General features: G+C 59.5%; 1 protein-coding gene across 8 annotated transcripts; it reads left to right on the top strand.

Annotated features, from left to right (window-relative positions):
* Positions 1-925: 925 nt before the first annotated feature.
* Positions 926-25,141, top strand: SORBS3 (sorbin and SH3 domain containing 3). Of its 8 annotated transcripts, none has more exons than XM_036233966.1 (21): positions 926-1,893; positions 5,910-6,066; positions 6,315-6,432; positions 7,852-8,045; positions 8,985-9,048; positions 11,442-11,480; positions 11,939-12,032; positions 13,748-13,838; positions 14,051-14,137; positions 14,233-14,286; positions 15,070-15,156; positions 15,678-15,724; positions 16,111-16,244; positions 16,450-16,502; positions 16,589-16,635; positions 16,826-16,940; positions 19,536-19,661; positions 20,850-21,161; positions 21,935-22,041; positions 22,588-22,694; positions 24,313-25,141. In XM_036233966.1, the coding sequence occupies exons 1-21, from the start codon at positions 1,790-1,792 to the stop codon at positions 24,372-24,374; spliced, it is 2,199 nt and encodes a 732-aa protein (XP_036089859.1). In that variant the 5' UTR covers positions 926-1,789; the 3' UTR covers positions 24,375-25,141. The 8 variants fall into 8 exon arrangements, with proteins under 8 accessions (XP_036089859.1, XP_036089860.1, XP_036089855.1 ...); XM_036233962.1 differs by lacking the exon at positions 926-1,893 and adding an exon at positions 3,786-3,913 and having other exon boundaries at positions 13,751-13,838; XM_036233965.1 differs by lacking the exon at positions 926-1,893 and adding an exon at positions 3,787-3,913 and having other exon boundaries at positions 6,360-6,432.
* Positions 25,142-26,750: the final 1,609 nt, after the last annotated feature.

Genomic DNA, 26,750 nt, shown 5'->3' on the forward strand with positions numbered 1-26,750 from the left:
CATGCTGTTGTCAGCTTAGGAGGGTCTCCCAAGCCTCACACTGGGTCTCTGGTGTCCGTCTTCTTTTGCTTCTGTTCCCATGAGAGTCTGGCATAGACGAGGACCATCAGGAGAACTTGGCATCAGCAGGAACCGGAGTCAGGAGAGGACCCAGGAGAAGGCTGGAGCCCAGGGCATGAAACATCATAGTCCAGATTTGTGTCCGATGGGACTTGGTTTCAGTTCGTCACTACTGAGTCACTCTGGTCTTCCGCTCTCTAGAGAAGTCCGCACTGCTGGGAAGTACCTGCTTTGCTGATCCATCTGGTCTGCTTGTTCGGTTCCTCTGGTAGGGAGAGAACAGTCTGCTGAGCACAAATAAAACCCTGCTCAAAGCCTAACCATGCTGTTCAGAGTATAGGAGAGGCCATCCCTGTGGAGGAGGAGAGGAGGAGGAACAGACGCCCCTCCGTTGTCGGATGTGGGGGGCCGAGGTACAGAGCCAGGGTTCCACTTGGCTGCTTGGCATACATCTGAGAGTGAGTGACATTCAAATGCCAGGCTGCCCCTGCCAGGTAAAGACACTCCTCAAGAAATGCGCATTCAGGTTCATGTCTTCGTTTTCCTCACTTGAGAAATAAAACTGAATTCTCTGCTCACCGCACTCACAATAAAAAGCTGCTTGAGTGCTATTTCTATTCATCTTTCCTCTTGGTGACAAGTTGTTTTTCAGAGTGACCCACATTCCTGTGCTAACAGCTACCCTCTTCTGCCCCTCCTTGGGAAGAGCCACACCTATCTGTAGTCTCTTGGCTAATCGCCCCTTAGGGTGGCGGGCATGGACAGACCTCTGTAGACATGGGCGCCTTGGTGGGGTAATCCTCCGAACGGAAGGGGTGGGGGTGGGGCGTACTGCTGACCAGGATCAGATAGCTAGGAAAACAGAGCGGTTATGTAACTGTGTTTACTATGGCTCAGGTGGCTCTGAGAGGGCAGAGGTGTCCCCTGGCGATGGGCAGTGCCAGACATGGGGAAGAGTCACGGGGAAGGAGGGAGGCCCCTGTTAGACGATAAGGGAGTCAGGAAGATTGGAAGGAAAGGAATCTGCTCTGTTGTTGACAACAACCAGTTAGTTACCTAGGACCAGCCTTCTCTAGCCTCAGCCTCTCTCTATCGCACCAGCTGTCTGAGGGCTGGGCCGCCAGCTGAGGCTGGAGGAGGAGTGGCGAAATCAGACACCTGGTTTTGGCTGAATCTCTGGACTTTGCTACTTTCCCCCGGTGATCTCCCACTTTTTAAAAAGGAGGCCTTCTCCCTCAATAGGGGCAGAAAGGGCGATGTCAGGCAAGGTGCCTTATTATGTTTTCTGCGCCCACCGAGCTCTCATCCTCTCTTCTACGAGGCGAGTGGGCACCAGGAAACATGGCGGAGGGGTCCTGTTATAGCTCCTCCTTGGGCCAAGCACATAGTCTAAGACTCTGGGAAAGGGAACAGTTCCCACTGCTGCCATACAGCAAAGCAGGCTCTGAGCCGAGAGAGAAGGCAATGAGCCCAACGGAGTCTGGGCCTCGGGTCCGGCAGGGCCTACCCCACCTCCAACAGCGCTGTTTCCTGGGTTCCCCATCCCCATAGAGATGACACTGGTAGACAGTCCCCAGCTCCTCGCCCATGGCTGCCACCTCCCTTTGTAAGAAACAGGAAGTTGGGACCTAGGTCAGCTCGGCTTCACCCTCTACATCAAATATTTATCTTGGAGTCCAGGTCAGAGCCCTAGAGAATAAGAGACGCTTGCTTGCTGGTGAGAGGGGGCATGACCAGGATCCCTGGAGTCGGAAGATCTTCAGCGTCGCCTCCTTTGGAGAACAAGGAAGAACATGAAAGAGACGTGGCCCTTAGTCGTGAGGACCGTGACAGGTGGGGAACAAAACTAACTGGTGGCAAGGGAAACGGGCGCATCCTTCGCCCGCGGGGGAGGGAAGAGAGGATGGTGAGAGGGGTCGGGAAGGAAGCGCTCACGCTTCAGAGGAGGGACGTGCGGCGTCGCCCGTTTCTGCAGCTGCCTTCTCTCGGCAGGGCTGGCGTCCCCTCCCCCGTCCTTCATTCGGCTTCCTGGGAAAATCACAGGTGCCTGGAAGGCCACTGAGAGGGGATCTCATTCAAATCCCTGCTCAATGCGAGAAGCGCCGTTACAGAGACACCCCACAAACTGGCGGAATTGGAACCGCTGTGATCCTTTAAAACCTCTTCCTCAGAAACCTTGCCCTCCCCCTCGCCCCCCACCCCCGCCACCCCGCTTCCAGGCGGGCACCGCTGGTCCCACGCGTGCTGGTGCGGCCGGTCCGGCCCACGCGCAGCCCGGCAGACGCCGCAGGCCGGCCGGCTTCTCCTCGGCCTACACGCCCCCTCCTCCCCCGTTCGCTAGTGACATTGTTTCACGCTGGTTCAGCACAACCTGAGTATCCCTTTAACTGAATTGCGCAAAGAGAGAGCTAATAGCATTCATGATGGTAGGGATTTTTAAAAAATCTTTCATCTTTTCTTCATTCCCTCCCTTCTCAATTTTTGAGTTGAATAATGCGCTCGGAAAACACTCTCAAGTGCATGGTGGCCCCAGGACACCAATCTAACGCCCAGGAGGTATGCAGTAAATGTTTCCACATTTTTCTGATTTATAACTGATCACTCCCAAAATAGACCTGAAATTGCCCAATCAGTAATTGTTTGCTATTTGATTGGTTTGGGGCTTGGGGTCCCAGAGCCCAGCCAGAGGCTAAGCAGTTACTCCGGCGTCTTCCCATTAGTAGCGAACATTCACCGAGCACTCTCGCTGCCTAGCATAGGCCCCGCGTGCACACGGAGGCCCGGGGCAGGGGGCGGGATGCCCAGAGGGCCCCTGGTAGCTGTCAGAGCAGCGGGAACAGCGGAAAAGCAGCGAGATCAAAACAAACGCGGTGCGTGGGAACACCAAGACCCGGTCACCCCGTCCCCGCCGGAGGGAGCCGCCCTCATCCTCTTCGGGGCGCGCCACGCCCGGGGAGCCGCTCCCTTCGGCCGGGTCCCTCCCCGGGCTGCCCTCCGCGGGCTTGCACGTGTGAGAGCAACGTCCGTTTGGCGACTCGCCCGCGCGCGCGTGTGTGCTTGTTTGCACACGCTCGGACGCGCGCTCACGCCGGCCCAAAACACGTCTCCGAGGGACGCGGGGAGGCGGCGGGGCCTCCCTCGGGCCGCCGGGCCGCCGCGCCCGCGGGGCGCCCTGCCTCAGCCCCGCCCGTCCCCGGGCTGCGGGCTCCGTACCAGCGGCGGGCTGCAGCCGGCTCGCTAATCGCTCGCGCCCCGCGTCCTGGCCCCGCCGTGCAGCCGTTCCCTTCCGACTCGCTGGAACTGTCGCTGGAAACTCTGAGTGGCTCCCCCCGCCCCCCGCCGCCCGCCCCCCGCCCCGCGCCCGCCTCGACGCCAGCCCTGCGGCGGGGCCCGGGAGGCAGCTGGGAAACCAGAGCGGGCTCCCCGGGGACCCCGGCGGCCCCTCCCGGCGCCTCCGCGCGGCCGGCCCGGCCCCCTTGGCCAGGGCCACAGAGGCCCCGCAGCGCGCCCCGACGGAGGCCACTCGCGCGCCCAGGCTGCCGGCCCGAGACACCCCCGTCCGCCCCCGGCTCGCAGGCCGGATCGGAGCGAGGCGGAGCGCCTCCCGCCCGCGCCTCCGCAGTCCTTCCGCCCAGCGCGCGCGCGGCGCGGGCCATCCCTCTTCCTCCCCGGGCGCCCGGACTTGCGGAGCCCGTCCCGACCCGGTCACGAGGGTGGACAGCACGGCCCGGCCCGCTCCCTGCCCTCCCTCCCTCCCCAAGGGCCCGCCCCGGCCGCACCAGGCAGGAGCCCGGCCGAGATGCTCCTGCCCTCCTGGGCGCCCTCAGTGCCTGCCACCTGCGCGCTGCGGAAGGTAGGTGCCGCGGGTGAGGGGCAGGAGAGGAGGCGGGGGCGCAGGCGGGGAGGCGCCGGCTCCCGGCCGGATGGGAAGGCACAGAGCACCGCTTCTCGGGTCCTCGCCCCAAACTCGGTGGGGGGTTGGGGAGGGGTGGAGAACAGGTGAGAAGTCCTCTCCTCAATCCACTAAAAGCGAAATCCGGGAAAACCTGTCTCGTCCACGTGGACTCATAGCTGGAAAATACGCGGGAAGGCGCCCAGGGCCAAGCCTCCAAAGCCCGGGCGGTACTTCCAGGTGCGAAGGCGTCCCCGACCCAGCAGAGCCCCTTGGCCTCCTCCAGCGCTTTGGAGCTGCCTGCCAGGGTGCAGGGCTGGCCCGGTGAATTCTGGACCCTCGAGAAGTCCTGACACCTATGTCCTCTGCCAAATGCAGGATCAGTTTCCCCCCATGCCTCCATCTACCTATGAGAAGTCCCCTTAATGTCCTCTGGCAGGGCCGACAGGAGAAAAAGCCAGCCCCCCCCTTCCCCACCCAACCCTTACATGTCCCTGGGGGTGTGCCACAGAGAGCGATGTTGGGGAGGGCCAGACTGGGCCCCCAAGGATTAGCCACCCCTGAAAAATCAGGTGGTGTGGGGGGACCCTCAGCCCCCCCATCCTGCCAGAGGGCTGTTCTCACTGAGCACAGCAGGGTGGGACGAGGCAGGGAAGGAGGCTGGGTCAGCTGACGGGCTGATGCTGACCTGGCAACTTGGCCTTGAGCAGTCAGCTGGCCAGGGAGGGGTGGCCGCTGGGAACCAGCCTGCCCCCGGCCTCCAGCCTCTGGTCTCCCGCTCTCCCATGCCTCGATGTCCCCTGCAAGGGAAGGAGGGCTGCGGGAACTGGGGTGTGGCTCCATGCTGCGCTTTGGGTGGGAGCCCTAACTGGATCCAGCTGGTGAGCTGCCCTTCCTGCAGCCTCAGCCCTGACTCCCCCCACAGCCAGGGATGGGTGTAGGAAGCTACGTCCCAGGAGGTCTTTCATGGGTCAGAAGAAGTCCCCGCTCAGACCCGAGACGGGGAACTGCCCCAGCCATGGCTGCACCCTCCAGCCTGCCAGGGCCTCACCAGAAAACTGGGTACAGGAGTAATCACAGCCCCTGTTGTACCCACACCCCCTCTGGTCTCTGTAACTCCTGTGCTGCTCGTATGACCCCCCACTGCACACCCCTCTGTACCCATGACCCCCCACGCCCTGTGCTAACTCCACAAGTCACAGACAGACAGCACCACCCCTCTGTACACAAGTCTAACTTTGCTCTTAACCACTGCCGTGCTCCCTGCCCCCACCCCTCACTGGCACCTGGAGCCCTCTGAAGCATCAGTTAGCGCCAAAGAGGCCGAACAAGACAGCTGATACTCCTCTGAGCTCAGGGGGAGAGGTTCCTGCTGCCTGGAAATGCCCCCACACTCCAGAGCCTTGGCCCTGCTCAGCAGTGGGTGGGTGACCTTGCTGCTGCCCAGGGCCTCCCCGCTCCTCCCTCTCTGCCTCTCTGTCTGAGGAACAAACCCCTTGTGCCTGCTGGGGAGCAAATGCTCACGCAGGGACTAGGGGATGCAGAGGGAACCGAAACCAAGTCCCATGCGCCCAGGCCGCCCCGGTCAGCTGCCCCAGTTCTCTGCCTTTCCTCTGGGGGAGCAGGCTGGCTGTGCAGTGAGAGCCCCAGAGGGGCTGGCCATGAGGCCTGCCCTCGGCTTTGTCCAGCAGGTCCGCTCCTGGCCAGCCTCCCCTCCTCCTCGCTTGGCCTCCCCTCCCCCACTCCCACCCGGAGCTCCTGCCCGGGGCCTAACAAGCAGCCCATTGTACCTCTGGGAGCAGGCATTGGCAGCCTGCAGGCGGGTGCCCCAGTGGCCTGTTTCCTGGGTCCCGAAGCGCCCACCCAGCTGGCGCTGACCCCCTCCCACAGCTGTCCCCTCCTCTCCCACCGATGTTGGGCCCTGCAAGGCTTTCCCTTCCTCCCTCCTGCCCCACAGAGGACACCCAGAGGAGCCGCCGGCTCGCCCGGAGTCTGCCGACCTTGACCCAAGCATGCAGGCCCCACCCTGCAGCCTCCCAGCTGGGCTCAGCCTGGACGACTTCATCCCTGGCCACCTCCGGGCCCACGTGGGGTCGTCCCCCCAGGGGGCACGGGTGAGTGAGACAGGAAGGCTCATAGTCAGTGGGGACCTCCTAAGACAGGTGGGGAGCGGTATTAAAAGACTGGAAGGCGGGAAGGGGGGTCAGAAGGTAGCGCTAAGGGGCTTGCTGCTTTCCTGCAAAAAGGTCAGGCTGCCCCTGAGCCCTCACCTTAGGGTATGGCGGTGTACTGGCAGCCACCCCTCCCACCCTCCTGCAGAACCTTCTGGGCCTGAGCTGCCGCTCCTGGCCCCTCCCCACAGGTGCCTGTGATCCGGAATGGTGGCTCCAACACCCTTAATTTCCAGTTCCATGACCCCGCGCCCAGGACCGTGTGCAATGGGTACCTCCCACCGAGGAGAGATGCTTCCCGGCACCCAGGTGGGTCTCTGCTCCAGAAAACCTGCTGCGGGGGCCCAGGGTGGGGGTGGGGCATCAGACTTCCTGGGCCCTGCCATCTGGCAGCACCCCATGTTGGACGGGGGAGGCGCGGGGGCCTCAGAATACGGCCAACTGCCCGTCTCTGTGTGAGCGTGCTGGCCTGTGAGAGTGAAAGCCAAAGCCGTGGAGAGGACAGGCTGACACATCCCTTCCCCTCCCCGCCCCACCAGTGCCAGGGGAAGGAAGTGTGCAGGGGACATGGTGGCGGGGGCCGTGGGGACCTTCAGCAGGACGGGGAACAGCTCGGTTTGGGGATGGAAGAGCAGAGGAATGCGAGCTCTTTGCTGGCTGTACCAGGGCGTGTGGGCCGACGCCATGACAGGCCCTGAGTACAGCCGTGGTCTGTACTCAGCACAAGGTGGACAGGCGACCCTGACAGCCTGTCAGCTCCTGGGCTCCCGTGAGTCACCCCAGCCTGGGTCACGGGGTCCGGGAGTGCCTGGAACACCCCGTGTGGGGGCCCACCCTGGGGACCCCTCTCCTCACGAGGCCGGCTTCCTTTATTGAGCCGTCGTTCCCTCTAGGCAGGCACTGTGTCAAGTAGTTTATTTATTTAACAATTAAGAGCCAAGCACTTAGAACATGCTGGACGCTGTAAAGATGCTCGATAATCCCATTCTCACCCATTTAATCCCTCGACTTCCTTGCAAAGTATCGAGGCCTTTCCAGTGAGGAACTGAGTCGCGGAGAGGTTGGCTCACAGAGGCTGAGCTGACATTCACATCCTGAACCCCTCGTGCTGCTACACTGGTGACCTGGGCACTGAAGGTTCTGGGGACATTGAGGATACCATAGCCACAGCTGGGCAATGCGTCTCCGCCCCTTACTGAGAGCCTTTCGACCGTGCGTCAGGCACCGCGCTGGGCACGTTACACACAAAGCCCTTGCCAGGATGACCCTCGTTCTACAGAGGTGGAGACTGAGGCACTGGGCGTTGATTGCTGTGCCCAAGGTCACACAGCCAGCGGGTGGCAAAGCTAGGGTCTGAATCCAGGTCCGTCCCCTCCAAACCCAGTGTCTTTTCTGCCTCCCCTGCTGGGATGTCCCCAGCAGTCTCTGCAAGTAATAATTCCCAGCCTTCATTCTGGAAGCTCTTAGGATAGCCCCAGGAAAGCAGGGTGGGGTGGGCACAGATTTCTCAAGACAAATTCCAAATTTATTCACTTTAACTGGAAAATAAACAAACAGAGGCCCGCAGCGCTGCTGGGATGGGGAGGTCGGTCGGGTCTGCGTCATCGGCTCAGACAGGATGTTGAAACATTCGAACCCACAGGGACCGATGTTCTGAGGAGCTTAGGGACAAACAAGACCAGGTGAGGCCCCTGCCCATGGCTCACGCTCTTGTGCGCATGCCCGCAGACCCCGCTTGGTACCAGACCTGGCCAGGCCCTGGGAACCGGCCCTCAGGGACCCAGAAGACTCCCACCTCCCAGCATCCCCAGAACTGGTCAGCCACATGGACCAAGGACAGCAAACGCCAGGACAAGCGCTGGGTCAAGTACGAGGGAATCGGGCCCGTGGATGAGAGCGGAATGCCTATTGCCCCCCGATCCGTGAGTCCAGGGCTGGGGGCCGCTGAGAGGTGGGGGCTTAGGGACCTGCACCGAGCTCCGCTTCTGTTAATTAAAGTAGGGGCTGCCAAAGCTGCACCCAGACATTTTGGACTAAAACTGGGGTGCAACCACAGTGGGTCTCGGGGCTCGTGAGCCCCCTACAATTATGGGCACGCTTGTATGTCTGAGTTGCACAAGCATTTTGGGGTTCGGGGGGAGGATCTAGAAGGCCCCCCCAGGCTCCCAGAGGCGGAGGCCACTGCTCTGAGGGCTCACGCTGGCCGGGTCCCTCTCGGTTTCGGAGCCCCGGGGCCTGGCACACCGCTAGTGAACCCGTTGCGAAGTGAGTGGCGGGCTGAACGAGTGAGCGAGAGAGTCTGAAGTGAGGAGGTCCCGCCCCGTGGGGCGTGGGTGGACCCCGGGTCCAGGCTCCGAGGGGCGAGGGGTGCCGTCCTCCGCCCGCCCCCTGCCTGTCTGGAGCCGGCCACCTGCCTCTAGTTCTGCCCATCCTCATCTGAGCACAAAGTCAGTAACACACCTTCCTGCCTCCCAGGGCTGTGTCGAGTCTCAGGTGAGGCAGTGGATAGGAAATGCCATTTTCCCCTATATGATTACTCTTGTTTTTCATTATGTAGAAGCACATGTTCTGTGTAGAGACGTCAGATATCTAGAAAAGCAAAGAGGAAACACACAAACTACCTCAAATCTCACAGTTTAGGGGTCCTTGCCTATATCTTGGTCATATATAACATGTTCCATGAAGTTCTTGTCATTGAAGACACCACCACAACTGGCCCGCGGGGGTTTCGAGGGTGCCCAGAGAAAGGGCTCAGCCTGCCCACGGGGGTTTCGAGGGTGCCCAGAGAATGGGCTCAGCAAGGAAAACTGCGGCTTGGCGTTGGGGTGGCGGTGGCCTGACTTTGCCTTTTCTAATCCCAGAGTGTTGACAGCCCCAGGGACTGGTACCGGAGAATGTTCCAGCAGATTCACCGGAAAATGCCAGGTGAGACGCAGTTCCAGGGCTCCCCCTCTGCCTGAGTGGGCTCTGGCTCCTGGGGCTTGGGGAGGGAGGGGCGGAGAAGGGCACGTGCCACTCAGGGAGGTCCTCTCTGCTCACTCCAGGCTCTGTGGTGAGTGGTTCCTAAAACAGGCGAAAGGAGGGAGCCTCCAATCCGCTCCCTGTCCCGGGGTGGGGGCGGGGGAGTCGGGGGGGCCAGGCAATGACCAGACGCTGTCCCTGGTATCCTCCTGGGAGGCCGCAAGGTCACTCATTCATTCAATCAGTCCCTCGACCATCTGTTGAGCACCTGCCGTGTACTGAGCACTATTCTAGGTTCTGAAGATAAAGCAGGGGACGAAAAAGAACATCCTTCCCCTAGGGAAGCTTAAGACAGAGGGAGACAGAATGAACAGATAGATATTCAACATGGCAGGTGGTGGTCAGCGTGAGAGAGCAAAGGGCTGGGGAGTGCCCAGTGAGGGAAGCTGGCGAGGGAGGCCCCTGCCAAGTGGCGTTGGAGCCGAGGGCTCAGGGAGTGGAGGAGTTAGCTCTGCAGGGTGGGGTTGGGGTGGGGGATTGAGGGGGGTTCGTATTGGCTCAGACTGGGCACCGGAGATCCAGAGGCAGAAGCAGGCCTGGTGTGCTCAGGAAAGGTCAGACTGGAGTGAGAGGGGGCGTGCGGTGGGAGATGGGGTGGTCGCGGAGGGCCTTGGGGGCCATTAGGAGGACTTTGGCTTTACTCCGCAAGAGCCGAGGAGCCCCCTGGAGGTTCTGAGCAGAAGAGTGGCTGGAGAGGCTCGCTCTGGCTGCTGGGCCAGGACCGATGGGGCAGGCGCGGAAGCGGGGGACCACTTAGGGGGCCTGGCTTTGACCAGGCTAGAGGTGACAGTGTCTCAGACCAGGGTGGGAGCAGCGGGCCTGGGGGGATTTGGAGACAGAGTCACGGGCATTTGCCGATGGATCGAACGTGGCGTGAAAGAGAGGTGCCGTGGGTGGCTTTAACCCTGAGCAGGTCAAAGGATGGAGTTGCCGCTTGTCCACGCAGGGAAGACTGTGGGAGGTGCAGGCGTGAGAGGCCCGTCGTCTGAACGCGGTATATCTGAGTGGAGACGTTGAGCAGGCAGTTAATACACAAGTCTGTAGTTCAGGGGGCCAGGCCTGGGCTGCAGATGGAAATTCTTGGGACTCGCTCAGAGGTTTTGATATAAAAGCTTCCCAAGTAATTTCGATGTGCGGCCAAGATTGTGAATCCCTGGAATAGATGCTCTTTTTTTAAGCCAGAGGACCAGATACGATCACCTAGGGAGATGGAGAGACAGAGGCCCAAGCCCTGAGCCTGGGGCGCTGGGATGTTTAGAGGTTCCAGAGGTGAGCAGCAGTCAGCCTCGCAGACTGAGGGACTGCAGCTGGGGGCAGGAGGAAAACCGGAGTGGTCCCCTCGAAGCCGCCACGCGGAAGAGGAACTTCAATAGGAAGAAGGGATCCAGTGTGAGGATCGCGGCCAATGGGTCCCAAACCACCAAACCACTGACCATTTGATTTGGGAATGTGGAGGTCACGGGGTCCTAGAGAAGAGCAGTTGGGGCAACAGTGGTGGGATCACAGGAAGGGGACTTGGAGACAGCGAGTGACTTATGGCCAGGCCTGTGCTGCAAAGGAGAGCGGACAATTCAGGGAGGCGGAGGGAAGCGTGGGATCTGGCGAGCGGCGTCTGGGTAGTGTGTGCCCAGCTGCCGGAGCACTTCTGCCTGCCCCGGGATCGAGTGCGCTGGCTGGTCAGCAGCTGCTCCTCCGAGGACTGGGAAAGTGGAAAGTCGTGAGCACCGTGAGGAGCCGGTCTGGGCAACGTGGGAAGGACAAGCTGTTAGAAGAGGGTGCAAAAGAGGAGAGAGAGAGAGGGAGAGAGAGAGACAGAGAGACAGAGAGACAGAGACAGAGAGAGAGAGAGAGAGAGACAGAGAGAGAGACAGAGACAGAGACAGAGAGAGACAGAGAGAGAGACAGAGACAGAGAGAGACAGAGAGAGAGACAGAGAGACAGAGAGAGAGACAGAGAGAGAGGCGAGGAAGTGCAGTTTCCCCAACCGGACGCGGGTGCGGGCAGGTCTAGGAAGGTCAGGGAGAGGCTGCGTGTGGGAACCAGGGAGGGAGGGTTTGGGCAAGTCCACTGCCCAAGTTGGCTTGCGCAGGCCCTGAGTCTGCCAAAGGCATTTCAAGTCCTCCCCAGAACTGCCCTCCTAATTCCTTCCCTCCCTCGGGACATTCTTCGGGCCCTGACTCAGTGCTTGGCCCCTGCTCTAGGCAGGAGGGAGTCTGGGAGCGGCCGAGGCGGCCTCGCAGGGTGCCCCGTCCCCTTTCCCTGCCCCACCTCTGACCTGGTCCTTTCTGCTCCCGCAGACCTGCAGCTGGACTGGACCTTTGAGGAAGCGCCCAAAGGTGAGGGGGCGTGGGTGGCCCACCCCGGCCTGGCTCTGCATTTGCCCTCCCTGCAGTCACACCTGGCCCCCTGGGGCTCCCCGGTGGGCTTGGTTGAACTTGAGAAGTTGGTGTTGCCCGTTTCTGGCGAGCTCCAAATCCCCCGATAGGTGGTAATGAAGAGCCTCAGCTTCACTGTCCAATGAACGCCCAGCCCTGGCTGGGATTTCTCTGGGCCTCTCTTTCCTCCTCTGTAACGTGGCCAACGCCGCCTACCCCAGAGCTGTTCTGAAGATGTAGTAGAGAGTGTAAAGCGCTCAGTGCAAAGCCCGCATTTACGGGCCTGGAGCACCACCCCTGTTCACGAGCCACCTGCGAGTGTGGGTGGGCATGGGCTCCAGAACCTGCGATGGTCGCCCCGGCGCCCCCAACCCCTGCTCTCGCCTCCCCTCACCCCGCCTGTCTTCTCCGGCCTTCAGTGTCTTCCTCCTCTGCTGCCTCTGCAGACTCAAGGAACCGGGGCCCCCAGCCAAGACCTGCCTCCAGGCCGGGCCAGGCCTCCTCTCTGAGTGGGTGAGCCAAGGTGGGGAAGGACCTGAGGGATGCAGAGGGGCGCTGGCTTCCTCATGGGACTGGTGCCCCTGGTGGCCACAGCCAGCACAGCCTTGGAGCAGGCGGGTGGGGGTCTGGCTCCCCTTGCTGCTCAGCCCCTTCTCGGGGCTCCCATGGCTCCAGAAACTCCCTTCTCGGCCAGGGCCCCAAAGGAATGGTGGGCAGGGGTGGACTTTGCATCCATTCCTGGTTAGAAGCCCCATGATGCTTTTGTGCTTGGCAGCTGGAACTCATCACCCCAAAGATCCATAGGTCATATGGGGTGGAGGGTGAGGGTGCCCACAGCTGGGTGTGGACCTGTGGCCATCCACTCTGAAGCCTGAGGGGAGCGGAGGATCCTCCCAGATGCCCCTGACAGAGGAACCCCTCCAGACAGGTGAAAGATGTAGCTGCTTTTCTCTGTGCGAGACACAAAGGCCCAGCCCGGGCTGCCAAGGCCTGGAAGCCTCAACCCCACCTTGGGAGTCAGGAACTTTGCTGTCAGTGACATTGATGAGGTTCTTATTCCTTTGCAGGGAGGGATTAGCTGGTACAGCCATAACTGGCCTGGGCTCTAGGCATCAATACGATGGAGGCTGAGAGCTCAAGATTTGGAGCCAGAGTTCTGGATTCAAGCTGGTGTGCTGCCCCTTTGGGCAGCTTAACCAATCTAAGGCTCAGTATCTCTGTTAAGTGGGGATCATAAGGCGGTTTTGTACAGATTAAGGCACATAGCAAGTCTACGCAAACATGACTAATATACAGGCTGAATTACGAGTAGTAGAGCTTCTTCGAATTAAGAACAATGTATTCCATTCTCATTATCACTATTATTACCAATATTATTTTTTGAAAAATAGAGAATATAGTCGAAATTACAGCCGACAAATCCTGACCTTCCAGTCAGACGTTTCATCATTTGATAAGCTTGGCACAGACTTTCCACTTAACAGAAACATTCAAATTTGACAGAGGCTGGAACGTTCAAGCCAGCCGGGAGGGGAGCCCTGGCAGGGGGTGAAGGCAGATGGGCAGAGCAGTCCCTGGAATGCGGCTGGTCTCCCAGACGATGTCGCTGAACCAGCACCCTCAGGGAACCGAGGTCCAGGGAGCAGACACGACTTGCCCACGGCTCCTGGGCCAGGGCTGCAGTCTCTCTCCCTGTCCGGGCTTTTACTCACACTAGGATGTAGTCCTCACGCCCTTGGGCATGGGTACAAGACCACTCAGTGTGGCAGCAGAAAGACCAGCTTCATTTAATTAATAAGCGTGCACATACATAACCCCCGTCTCGGGGCCAGACCGAACGCAAGTGCGGGCTGTTCACCGAGGCCGTCAGGAAAGCGACGGGCCCCTCCTGGAGCAAATGCACGCGTCGGGACTTCTCCTGGCTGTCTCACATACATCCCCTCACCTGAGCCTCACCACACCTGAGTGCAGGTGGGAATCGTTCTCACAGCGCAGGTTTTGAATTGGCGGCTCCGAGAGAGAGAGTTTAGTAACTTGGCAAAAGGTCGCACGGCTAAGTGGCGGAACTGGGATTTGAACCCTGATCTCATAACTCTTCACTAGTTAACACTGCTCCACGGCCCAGAGCAGGTGCGGACGGGGGGTGCAGCCCCCTCCACCAGGGCTGTGTTCTCACTTACGTCAGTTTCCCTAAAAGGAACTGAAGAGATGACCTTCCCTTTCTCTAGAAGAAGCTGGGACCTCTCTGAAGAGTTTTCTAGAAACACCTCCAACTGCAATCCTGGAACATTCTCCTCCCTGCACCAGACCCCGAATCAGGTAGCGGGCCCGGCACCCTCCCCACACCACCCCCACGGTCATGCTCTTTGGCTGGGCCCTTTCATCTGGGGCCTGTGCAGCCAGGAGAGCCCAGAATCCTTAGGGCACTGGCGGCCATAGGGGTGGGGCAGGGGTCGGAAATCCTGCTTTTGGAGCCAGCACAGTGTCCCAGTCGCCTTTACTCAAGCCGATGCCCACCCACCTCCATGCAGGTGCCCAGACGCCGAGAAAAAGTGGACAATGTCTGGACAGAAGAATCTTGGAACCAGTTTCTGCAAGAACTAGAGACTGGGCAGAAGGTGAGGGTGAGCCTGGTTTTCTGGGAGTGGACGCACCCCTTGGCTCGTGCATTTTGGAAAGCGAGTTCACACCCTCTGACCCTTCCCACCCTTAGCCCAAGAAACCGCTGGTGGATGACCCCGTTGAGAAGCCCTCCCAGCCCATTGAGGTGAGTGCTGCAGGGAAGATGGGGGAAGAGGAGACAGCAATGTTGGGGCGCACATTAGAGACATCCTGGGTGGCGGTGTCCCAGTGACCATGGTCAAAGGCCACGGCCTCAGGCTCTGATCCTCTCCAGGCCCACACCACTCACCTCTGTATCCCCAGCACCCAGGACACTGCCTGGCACACAGTAGGCACTCAAACGTGTGTTGACCAAAGCAGGATCAGAAAAGGGAGGAGTAAATGTGGAATGGAATGGTCAGGAAGTGTTTTTTGGAGGGGCTGGGCTCCAAAGAGTTGAGAGGGCTTGGCCAGGCAGAGAGAGGGCACTGGGGGGTGGGGGGGAAGGGGGCACAGAGGCAAAGGCTGGGCGGCTGGAGGGGCAGTGGGAGGGAAAGCAGGCTGGGTACAGAGGAGCCGGGCTGCAGACGGCCAGAGAAGGCTCATGGGAGAGGAAATGGGGAGCCCTGCAGGCTCCCAGAGAAGTAACGTGACAAAAAATGGTACTGAGTCCTCAGGGATTGTCATGGGAGTATCAGATGGGTGAGAAGGGTCAGGAGGGAGGGCCCTCCAGACACTCTGAGACACACCTCCGAGAAGGCACGCAGGCGAGGAGCCTGTCCTGGCCCTGTGCCCGGAGCCTGCCCTTTACGCGAGCACAGTGTGCTCTGTCCCGCTGCCCACTGGACTCCTCGCATGTGACCTTTGACCAGACCCCCCCTCCCCCCCGCACCGCACTGCTTCTCCCCCCTCCCCCCACTGCCCAAGTGTCTTCCCATCACCCGCCAAGGTCCTGCTGGAGAGAGAGCTGGCTAAGCTGAGCGCCGAGCTGGACAAAGACCTGCGGGCCATTGAGACCCGGCAACTATCCCCTAAGGTACGGACCTCCCAGTCCCCTCCTGAGGGACGCCGGGCTCGGGTGGGAGGGGCAGGCAGGCGGGAGGTGTTCCTTCGGTCGGTCGGTCGCACTCAGCGCGACCTTGGGCAGACACGCTCTGTCTGCGCTCTTTAGAAAAGGCTGGGCGTGGACGTTTCCCGGTGACCCCTAAGAACCCTTCCAGGCGGAGTCCGCGTCAGCCTGACGTCGGGGTGCCGGGACTCCGCGCCCCGCCCCCGACCTCAGCCTGCAGGGACCCCCCACTCCTCCCCGGTCCGCTTCCCCGGGCCTCCTTCCCGCTTCCGCACCCCCCTCCCCGCGCTTCCTCCCGCCTCCTCCCCCCACGTCCTCTGGCTCCTCGGCCCCTCCCGGTCCCGGCCCGTCGCCCGCCCGCGCCGAGACTCCGGACCCAGTCCGTCCGCCCCGCCCACCCTCCCTCCCTCCGAGCCGCCAACTTTCTCGGAGGCGGCGGCCTTGGCTGCCCCGGGACGCGGTCCGGCCCTGACCTGTCTCCCCCACAGGGCTCCCAGGTGCCCCGACGGTCGCGGGAGCTGCAGCCCCCCGCGCGGTGAGCTGCAGGCGCGCGCAGGGCGGCGGGGTGGCGGCCGGGGACGTGGCGCGGGGAGGGACGTGGCGCGCGGAGGGACGTGGCGCGCGGAGGGGGAGCGCGGCGAGTGGCGGGCAGGGCGCGGGGAGCGCTCGCCGCCGCGGTTCTGCTCCCGGCCCCTAGAGGGACACTGTGCGCGGCCGAGGGCCGGGTGGGTGGCCGCGGCCGGCACTTCCCCGCGCTCTCCGCCCCGGCGCGGCCGCACCCTTCCCCGGCCCACTGCTCGGAAGTGGAACGTCCTGTGGCGAGCCCAGGACCTGGGCGACGGCTGGGGAGCAGGGGAGAGGGCCAGCCGCGTAGGGCGTGAAGCCAGCCGGACAGGTGGCTCACTCGCTGTGTCGCCGCAGCCCGGCCTGGAGCCCCGGCTCCGCGAATGCACTTTACCGGGGTTCCTCCCGGACCCTGAGCCCCCACAGAATGGCGGATGGAGAAAGCCCCTTCCTAGGTCGCAGAGACTTTGTCTACCCTTCCTCAACCAGAGGTAAGGACCAGATCCTGCCCCCTTTCTCACCCAGACGCCCCCCCCCCCCACCGCACACTAGATATGCTGGGGGTCCTGGAGGTAGTGGTTACAGGAAGGTCATAGAGTCCCCTACTTCCCCGGTGCCCTGGGGGGGGGGGCAGACCCATCCCAGGCCCCCTCCCCAGACATGGCCTTTCCAAGCTGAGCTGGTACTTCTCCACAGACCCTAGTGCCTCTGAACGAGGGGTCAGCCCTGCAAGGAAGGAAGAGAAGAAGGTAAGGGAGTGGGAGCCTTAGGGTCAGGGTGCAAAGAGGGCCTGGGGTGGGTCCCAGTGACCCCTCTCTCCTCTCCCCCTGCGTAGAAGAAGGCTGCCAGGCTCAAGTTTGACTTCCAGGCACAGTCCCCCAAGTAAGTGTCGGCTCCCCTTCCCTGCCCCCTGGGGCTGGCCCTGCACTGGGTGGTTGGGGTAGAGGGGAGGGCAGGGCTGCAGTGGGCATCCCTGGAGGGAGGCGGGGACTTCGGCTGTGCTGGACAGGGCCTGAACGGAAGGAGAATGGAGAGGACCTCAGCTTGCTGACGTTCTTGGTCTGGTTTGCAGGGAGCTGACTCTGAAGAAGGGCGACATCGTTTACATCCACAAGGAGGTGGACAAGAACTGGCTGGAGGGGGAACACCATGGCAGGCTGGGCATCTTCCCTGCCAATTACGTGGAGGTGAGCAGGAGCCAGGGAGGGCAGGTGGGTGGCAGGGCCCTTATCCACAGCTTCTCTCCTGAGCCGGCTGCCACGTCTCACAGGTTTCCTGAGACGTGGAACTGTGAGCTCCGGGCCAGAGGCCATGGCCCAGCCTCATCCATGCCCTTGGCCCCCACAGGGCCCGGCCCAGCCCTTTGCCTGTGCCCAGGAAATGTCTGTCAAATGAGGGCTAAAGGTGGGACCCAGCCCACGGGGGAGAAGCAGGGGCCACCAGCCCTGTCAGCGTCCCCGACTTTCACCATGCAGAATCCATCTCTCTAAAGCTGTCCTTGGGGCGGATCCTAATCACACTGGGAAGAGTACAGCATGTGTGACGTTTATAAATCGCATATACATGCATCTCCTCCTTCATGTGTACACGTAACTCTTGAACAACACAGGGGTTAAGGGCACTGACCACTGTGCAGTCAAAAATCCATGTATAACTTCTTCTTTCCATGCATAACTTTGACTCCCTAAAAACGTAACCACTAAATAAATAGCCCTGCCAATAACATAAACAATTGACTAACCCTTAGTTTGTGTTCTATGTAGCATACTATATTCCGAAAATAAAGTAAGCTAGAGCAGGGGTCCCCGACTTCCGGGCCGTGGACCCATACCGGTCCGTGGCCTGTCAGGAACTGGGCCGCACAGCAGGAGGTGAGCAGTGGACAAGCCCGCGAAGCTTCATCTGTATCTGCAGCCGCTCCCAGCACCAGCATCACCGCCTCAGCTCCGCCTCAGATCATCAGGCATCAGATTCTCATAGGTACACTGGTCCCTGTTGCCAAAAAGGTTGGGGACCACTGAGCTAGAGAAAAGAAATGTTATTAAGAAAATCATAAGGAAGAGAAAATACCAACATATATTTCACACATTCATGATATAACCCTTTTCATAAGTTTTTAAATATGCTGCATGGTTCATCTGTGGGTTCTTTCAAATTGTCACAAATCTCCAAAAATTTTTCCAGTGTATTTATTGAAAAAAATCCACATATAGTGGACCCCTACAGTTCAAACCTGTGTTCAAGAGACAACTGTATTATTTCCCTTGTTCTCCTCACTGACCTGGGAAAGTGTTAGATCAGCCCCGTTTTGCAGATGGGCTCGCTAAGACAGCAGTGTCCAACCTTTTCGGCACCAGGGGCCAGTGCTCCTATGACAATCTCATGCCTGATGATCTGAGGTGGAGCTGAGGCGGCGATGCTGGCGCTGGGGAGCGGCTGCGAACACAGACGAAGCTTCCCTCGCTGGCCCGCCGCTCACCTCCTGCTTTCGGCCCGGTTCCTAACAGGCCAGGGACTGGTACCAGTCCGTGGCCTGGGGATTGGGGATCCCTGTGCTAAGGTTCAGAGATAAGTTGTCCTTAAGTATGAGATCCAGAATCCGAATCCAGAGACAGATTCTAAATTTGATAGATATAGGGCTTTAGGTTATCTTTGGTATTTGTATCTTTTAAGGAATTTCAAATTATCTAATTTATTAGCTTAAAGTTGTTATGATGTTTCCTTATTATCCTTTTAAAGTCAGTAGCATCTTTAGTGATGTCCTTTCTTTTGTTCCTGATATTGGTAATTTGTGTCTTCTCTTATTCTGGCTAGAGATTCATTAATTTTATTGATCTTTTCAAAGAACCAACTTTTGATTTCATTGGTTTTTCTCTATTTTTGTTTTCCATATCATTGATTTCTGCCTTTTTATTATTTCCTTCCTTCTGCTTCTGTTAGCTCCAATTTGCATTTCTTTTTCTCGTTTGTTAGGTTGGTAGTGTAGATTATTGATTTGAAGCATTCCCCCCACCCCCAATACAAGCATTTTAATGCTATAAATTTTCCTCTACGCACTGCTTTAACTACATCCCACAGATTTTGATATTTTGTTGTTTTCATTCAACTCAGACCATTTTCTCGTTTCCTTTGAGACTTCCTCTTTGACCCAAGAGTTGGGCTCTCGGTTTGACAGTCAGAGTAGGTCTCCCTTACCCCGAGAATGATCTCTCCGATCCGAAATTCCATAAAGTCTTGCATGTCATCGGTCATTTACATCTTACTGTGAAATAGTTTATTAGCTTCTTGACTTTTATGAGTAGGGTTAAGCAAAGAGAGCATGAGGATTCCGGGCACCGGGTTAGGGAAGAAAGGGAGGAAGAAAGGGAGGAAGAAGGACACTTGGTTCCAAGCAATGGTAAAATGTTAGCGTCTCTCTTTTAGAACAGGTCGCTAGGTGTTCCCTGCTCCTTGGAGCTCCTCGTTTCCTTTGGCCCTCCAAGTTTATCTCTCTCATTGGACAGGCTTCCGTCTTTCCTCTACCACCGTACACTCCAGGAATGCCCACTCCACGTAACTCTAGTGGAAATTCTTCCTCCAGGGTCTTCGGGGACTCCCCACCCCTTTGGCCGTGCTTGTCCCCGGCCATCCCAGGCTTGTGTCTGACGTCTGCCTCCTCCCTGGCCTGGGGACAGATCTTGCCCCTACTACCTCTTGGTGACCTCACCCTCCCAGGAGCTCCAGGCCTGATGCCCAGTTGATGCCCCCGGGCTCAATCCTTCCTGTGACTTTTCTTCCTGCAGGTGCTGCCCGCAGATGAGATCCCCAAGCCCCTCAAACCTCCGACCTACCAGGTGCTGGAGTATGGAGAAGCCGTGGCCCAGTACAATTTCAAGGGGGACCTGGAGGTGGAGCTGTCCTTCCGGAAGGTGTGGCCAGGCGGGGCAGGGAGCGGGGAGCTGGCTGGGGCTGGGAGACATAGGGCAACGTGTGCAGTAAAACATTTTTTAAGAGTCAGATGAACCTGTCTTCATCCAATATTTCCATTTTTTTCCTTTAGATGTGTTTCCTTTAATTTAGCCCTCCTTTTTTTAAAAAAAAAAAAGTTCAGAACTTCTAGAGTAGTGCTTTTTTCAGTTACAGGTTGGTAGACTGTGAGGATCACAATCATCATTTTTAAAAGAATAAGATGGAAATATTAGAAGGCCGTTGCATGTAGATAGGGCATTCCATCAAACCTTTAGACGGTTCTGTGTGTGTGTGTGCACACGCGCGCACATGCGTGTGCACCCTGGGTTGTTATTGCAACACATTTTTTTATTATGGTTCATGATCAAGAACGCTTGAAAAATGTCCTAGAAATCAGGGAACTGGTCTCCCCTTGGTTGATTTTGGGGCAGAGGCCACGAATACCCCTAGTGAATGTCCCCTGGAGGAGTCGGCCCCAGGACAGCCCCACCTGACCTCAGTCAGCATGTGGGCCTGAGGACACACGAGCTGCCCTCTGGGGTTTGTTTTTAGATGCAGGGGTGTCAGGACCACCCAGCGTAGAGGCAGGGACTGGCCCCAGTCCTGACAGTGGTGGCCAACACGAGTCCAGCATTTCTTACTAGTCTCCAGGCCTGAGCCCAGTTGATGCCCAGGCTCAATCCAAAAAATCTCCTTCGCTCCTCACAGCAACGATGTTGTTATCCTCACCTCACAGGTGAGGAAACCAAGGCTCAGAGAGGCAAAGTCACTTGCCCAGGGCCACACAGCTGAAATTGGCAGAGCCTGGTTTGGATCTGTGTTATTATTCTCGGGGCTCCCCTGTGACCAGAACTCTCTACAAGGAGAGAACGCGAAACTCTGAAACTCGGAGGAGACTGACGCGCATGAGCGTCCCAAAGGGGCAGGGCTTAATCCAGCCCCCGCATGTTGTGGGAGGAGCTTAGCCCTCTGCTCACTCCCCAGGTGGCCTGGGTTTGGCTCGGCACTCTGCCCCGTCCTACCTGTGTGACCTCTGCTTAACCTGCTGCCCTTCTCTGAGTCCGAGCCCTCTGGGCAAGGCGTTTTAGAAGACGTCCTGCTCAGCCCCCAGGAGGGCCCTCCGGATGCTGACTCCTCCCTCCCCGCAGGGGGAGCGCATCTGCCTCATCCGCAAGGTGAATGAGAACTGGTACGAGGGGCGCATCTCGGGCACCGGGCGCCAGGGCATCTTCCCAGCCAGCTACGTGCAGGTGTGCCGCGAGCCCCGGCTCCGGGTCTGCGACGAGGGCCCCCAGCTCCCCGCGTCTCCCCGCCTGACTGCCACCCGTCTGGCTGCCCATCACCCCAGCTCCCCGTTAACGCCGCGTGGCTCAGCAGACCCCACCGACTGGGGGGGCCGGACCTCCCCCCGCCGCGCCGGCTTCTCCTACCCCACCCAGGAGCCCAGATCCCAGACCCAGGTAAGGTGACCTGCCTCAGAGAGAGAGCTGACTCCCCCCCTCCCCGCAGTGTACCCCCTGTTCCTGTGACGAGGCTGCACTTCGGAACCCCCCCCTCCCCCAGAGTGCAGGGTGACTGGGCAGAACCCAGCATTGCAACCCCCACCCCTTGGCCTGGTGGATCTCAGGGCCCTCAAGTTGCTTCTGGCCCTTGAGCTGTAGTCCTGGGAGGAGGGGGCGTCCACCCGGCTCTAGGTGGGACCCCAAGGCCAGCGCTGCCCTTCTGCCCCCTCTAGACTTCACTTTTGTGATTTGCCTTTATCAGCCTCAGAGATCTGTAGGGCCAGGAGTCTGGGTTCTGCCCTTTGCCTGCTGTGTGACCTTGGGCAGGTGACCTGCCCTCTCTGGACGTAGCTTTCTCAGCTGGTGTGTTCCTCACCAGTAGAATGGGGACACTAATTCCGGTTGCAGAGGGGGGTTGAGTGAGTTTGAACTAAAAGTTCATAGTCATGGATGGTCATTGACCGCGGTCCTGACAGCCGCCCCTTCACTCCGCAAACCAGCGTGAGCAGGCGCAGCGATCAGACACCAGCCACTGCCTGCCCCACCTGGGCCCCAGCTGTCCCTAGGAAGTGAAGTGGTCACAGACCCCCTATGCCGAGGGGACTGAGGATCAGAGTTGCAGTGCCGGAAGTGCTGCCCCAGGGGAGGCGTGTGTGTGTGGCGGGGGGGGGGGGCATTTCACTTCCAGCTCAGGCTCGCATGTGCCCGCCTTTCCTTCTGTGGACTCCCAGAATCTCGGCACCCCTGGGTCAGCTCCATCCCATCCTGGAGGCACCAGCCGTCTCCTGGACATGGGGACCTCCTCCCCCAACACCACCACTCAGATACACTGGACCCCGTGAGTACCATCTCGGGGTGCTTAGTTAGGGTGGGGGAGGCTATTGGCAGGCAGAGCCGAGCCCACTGACCCACCCCCGAGGTGGATTTGGCAAACGCCTAATAGATAGTGCTCGTCCTTGCCGTGCTGGGGTCATTCGGTGGCAGGGGGCCCACTGGTCTGCGGTGTTCCTGTCCTGGCCCCACCGGCCCTGTGGCCTTAGGGCAGGCCTCCCACACTCGGCCCCTAGCCTCGGTCTCCTCACTGTGTTTTCAGCCCCGAGGTCAGTGCGTGGCCGTATGAAGCATGGGAACTGGTAGAACAGACCCGAAGGCACTGGGAGCCCGCAGAGACAGGGTTTGGGTGGTGAGGGCTCCGAGCGGGGGCGGGGAGCGGGCCTGGAGAAGAACGCACTGGAGCCAGAGAGAGTCGCCATTGCGGGAACCGGGCCAGGGCTAGCGGGAGCACAGAGGAACCCTCGGGGATTCGCTTGGGTCCGGACTCTCCGGGCCTGGTCTGGGAAGGGGGCGAGGGCTCTGGCGGCTGCCATTACACTGTCTCCCCCAGGTACCGGGCGATGTACCAGTACAGGCCCCAGAACGAGGACGAGCTGGAGCTGCGGGAGGGGGACAGGGTGGACGTCATGCAGCGGTGTGACGACGGCTGGTTTGTGGGTACGTGTGTGCGCCCAGCTGGTGCACTGCGGGCGGGCCGCCAGGGGATGCCCAGGGTCCCGGCGGGGCTTCGCCTGCACTGCTGCTGTCTGCCAGGGCTGGCTCAGCACAGAGTCACGGCCTGACTCCCCCCGTCCCCTGTCCCACGCCTACTTCCAGCCTGGCCCCGGACGCCTCCCCACAGCCAGCACTTCTGCTGTTGCCTTCATGCCTTGAGGGGCGAGGCCCAGGGTCACTGACGAAGTCAGGGCAGACTCGGACCGAGTCTCACACCTGTATATCCTCCACCCGCACCCCCAGCTAGCAGCTGGCTCCCCCTGACCCTCTCCACCAAGAGGAGAGAAAGATCCCAGCCCTCAGGCCAGCTCAGGCAACGGACCGAAGCAGGAAGCCTCAGGTTGGCCTCGGCCTGGGTCAAGGTGGCCAGCCCGGGAGGTTTCACATAGACCGTTTCCCGAGAGTGGGCAGGCCCTGTCCCAGCCGCAGCCTCAGAGAGTAGGGAGCAGCCAGAAACACCCTCTGCAGCAACCGCAGGGGCTGAGAGTTGGAGGGCTGCCTGGGCAGGACGGCTACAGGTCCCTCGGCCTGGCAGCCCACCTTTCTCTCCTGAATCCCAGCACCTCGCTGCTGGCCAAGCTTCGGGCACACCAGTGATTACGAAGCACTAACTTCTTAACAGTCCTCGCCCCGGATGGCTAGGCTTGGGGCACATTCTCATTTTACAATGTATACTTCTGCTTTTGAATTTTTTTTTTTTTTACAACTACTAGTAAAGTTTTATAAATGTGCCTGGACAAGAAGAAAAAACACCACTTTTGTGGTACAGACATGAGTGCTTTTAGAGGAAAGGTTTAGAAGGTTCGGTTTCTCAATCACACTAGTGCATTTCAAATGCCCGGTAACCACACGTGGCTCGTGGTTATCATTGTGGACAGTGCAGGTCAGGAAAGGCTTCCTGGAGGACGTGGAGGAGCTGAGCCTTGAAGGCCTGCAGCGTGGAGCAGGGAGGCCCTCCAGCCAGAGGAACAGTATCAGCAAGGCCTGGGGCCGGCGTGAGCAAGGGCTGCTCCTAAGAAAATCAGGATGCCAGCCTACTAGGAGAGGAAGGCCCAGGACTTTATTTCATTTTATATTCCTATATCTTCTAGCATTTCCCCCTCCAGCACCCCAGGGCACCGGTGTCTTTGCAGGAGTAGCAGATCAAAGGCCTGGATTCTATTCCCATCTCTAGCCCTAAGCAGGGAGTGCTTTGGGGGAATTCACTCGGCCTTCTCTCAGGCCTTACCTGCCCCATTTACCTCCCGATTTAAGTTTTGTGATTCATCCTTGCTTCCTTCCTTGCTTTTCCGAGAAAGGATGAGGTTATTCAGTGCTGCATACAAAGTTATACACAGTAGTTGAGTGCTCAGATTGGTTTATCATTTAATTTATAAAATACAGCTTTGCTTAGCTAAGCTTCTGCCACTAGGGGGCAGGAAGGAAGAAGACAGCCTCCCTTCCTGCCACAGGGCCTCCCCTGCAGTTTTGGGCACTGCCAGCAGGGGGCAGGGCTCTCTGCCTCCCACTCCTATTACAAAAAGAAGTGTGTAGAATGATCTTTCTGTCCATCCTCTTTCAGGTGTCTCCCGGAGGACTCAGAAATTTGGGACGTTCCCTGGAAATTATGTAGCCCCAGTGTGAGTGGTCTCGGTGGCAACTCAAAGCCCAGCCAGGATGGAGTGGGGAGCAGTAGCACTTCCCGGAGGGAGAGAGGACCGACCCCCTCTCTCCCAGGACCTGGCTGCTGGCATCTGCCGACAACCCAGCAGCCTTTCCCCCGGAGCCCCTTCGAAGCCCCCTGGACTGACTCCCACCAACAGCTCACAGGCCTTCCTCTCACAGCCCTTTTATTTGCTCCCTACCCTACTCCCCAAATACAGAGGTCTGCTTTGAAGTGGAGACTGTTTCCAGGCCTGATTGAGACCAGAACCCCCGCGTTTCCCCCACGCCTGCTACAGTGTTTCCTCTAACAGGGACTGGCTCCCAGCTTTACCCCCATGGGGTTCCTCTAACAAGGACCAGCTTCCTAACCTAATAAAGACCAAAGGCTGTGCCGGGAGGGGATTCCTCCCCTTTCGCCCCAGCGTTCCTGCCGCCCCCTTTGCCTTCCTGCTTCCAGCTGGGCCTGGGAGTGAGGTGAGGGATGGACGCAGCACCTCCTTAGCCCTGGAGGCCTGGCGAGAGGTCTTGCCACAAGGCCCCCTCGTCACAAAGGCCGCCAAGCCCGAGCCTGGCTTGTGCTTTCGTCCTGCTGCTGTAGTGCCCAGGAAGGGGGCGCCTCAGAGGCCCGGCCTGTCCCCAGTGTTTTCCAGGGAGACGGATGCCTGCTGCCCTCCTGCCTCCTCAGCTCCTCCCAACCCCCAAGTCCCCCCTGGAAGAGAATGTAAAATAAATCTGGATACCAGGGCCTTGCCTTGTACTCCTTTTTGGGGGTATGGGAGAGGGCTCATCCTGCTTAGGGTTATGGGAATTCTTTCTGCAGTGGGCTGTGCTGGGAATCGGGTGGGACCTGAGTGTGTGTGTGTGTGTGTGCGCGCGTGCAAGGGGAGGTTAGAAAGGCACCATTATTATCTCTGAAGATCTCCGGCCTCAGGCGGTACCGGGCAGCCCCGAGAGAAGAACCAACATCACAGGGCCCAGGGCGAGGCCTGACTGTGGGGAGAAACCAGAGATGGGAGCTGACTGTGGCCTTGTGTGCAGGCTGTTTTGATTCCGAAGCCACCGTGGGGTTGCTGGACTGGATGACAGTCTGGCTGCTCTCCTCCTAATGGTTTCCTTCTGCGCGCTATTTCCACACCGAACCCCTCTGTGTGTGTGTTTGTTTACTCTCTTCTCGTAGGCTCGGGGGTTTTTTGAGCAATCGGCCGCGGGAAGCTGGGAGTGGTGGGCCACAGCTAGCCAGCGCGGCTTCTTGCCCAAGGTTTCGGAGTTCGGGGCTGGGTGGTTCCTGCGGGGTGACGGCGATGGCACCGTCGGCTCTGCCAGGAGAAGGAAGGTCCGCTCCTTAGCGGAGCGGGGCCTGAAAAGCCGCGCGCTCACACGAGATCGGCCGCAGGCATCGCGGAAGGTGGTTTCGAGGCCACAGGAAAAGAGGCGGCCGAGAGTTCTCTGGGTCACGTCGTCATAAAATGCCGACGTCGGTCAGGTCTGTCACTGTCGCCACCTGTCTGCCAGGCGCTCCTCGTCCAGAAGGAAGATCACGCGTGCGGTCAAAGACTTCCCTGGGCTGGCCCCGGGCTGGGCCTTTTATATTCTTCCTGGCACTCTCGTCTTCCAGGCCTGTCGCTTAGGGCTCCCCCACCCCTGGTGGGCGGGAAGAGGTGGTGGGGCCCGGTTCTGTCAAGGCGGCAGGGGCGGGCCGTGAATGACAGGGCGGCGGCCTGGCTCTGGCTGGTTCCTTGATCCTGGGTGTGGCAAAGCTTCCGTGGTGGTTAAGTGGCAGCGGGCAGAACGAGACCTGCGTCCCCTCCTTCAGCCATTCCGGCCACCCCAGGCCTCACCACAGTCCGCTGCTCAGGGGACAGGGCCAGCCTGTCCTGTGGAAACGAGCATTCTTTGGGACCCTGCTAGCCTGTTCGTGATCCCCATCCCAGCTCCTTTGGGTTCCCTGACGCCTTCCTAAAAGATACCAGGGTTGAGCCTTCCTTTCCCTGGGACAGAAACCAAATCCACACCCTCTCTTTGACAGAGCCCTGAAACCTCTGCAGAGAACCAGCCCTACGCCCTGGGCTGCCTGCCCCGACTGCCCTGGTGGACGATGACCACTTCTGTGCCTTGACTGGCACGAGGGGGAAGGGGAAGGGCGTGTCGGAGCCCCGAGGGGTGAGGCGGACCTGAGGGTGGGTTGCTGGGGCTGCCCCTGAGAGAGGTGAGATGCCCAGGGGCACGGAGTGGCTTGGAGAGCAGCCAGGACTCCGGTCTGTCCCACTGGGTCACACTCTGTCCGCTTGGTCTTTGTCCTGAGTTTTGTGAGTGCAGGACCCACGGAGCAGAAGTGCTGCAGGTGAACCTGTAGAT

Source organism: Rousettus aegyptiacus, unplaced genomic scaffold, assembly GCF_014176215.1.
Source record: "Rousettus aegyptiacus isolate mRouAeg1 unplaced genomic scaffold, mRouAeg1.p scaffold_m13_p_16, whole genome shotgun sequence".
Lineage (NCBI taxonomy): Eukaryota > Metazoa > Chordata > Mammalia > Chiroptera > Pteropodidae > Rousettus > Rousettus aegyptiacus.

What these genes read in the sequence shown, in the direction of transcription:
- SORBS3 (XM_036233966.1), top strand. Translation starts at nt 1,790, where the DNA reads ATGACCAGGATCCCTGGAGTCGGAAGATCTTCAGCGTCGCCTCCTTTG. An exon ending in AGTCGTGAGGACCGTGACAG is followed by an intron (nt 1,894 to 5,909) that starts GTGGGGAACAAA and finishes CCTGCCCCACAG; the next exon opens with AGGACACCCAGAGGAGCCGC. An exon ending in TGCACCAGACCCCGAATCAG is followed by an intron (nt 13,839 to 14,050) that starts GTAGCGGGCCCG and finishes ACCTCCATGCAG; the next exon opens with GTGCCCAGACGCCGAGAAAA.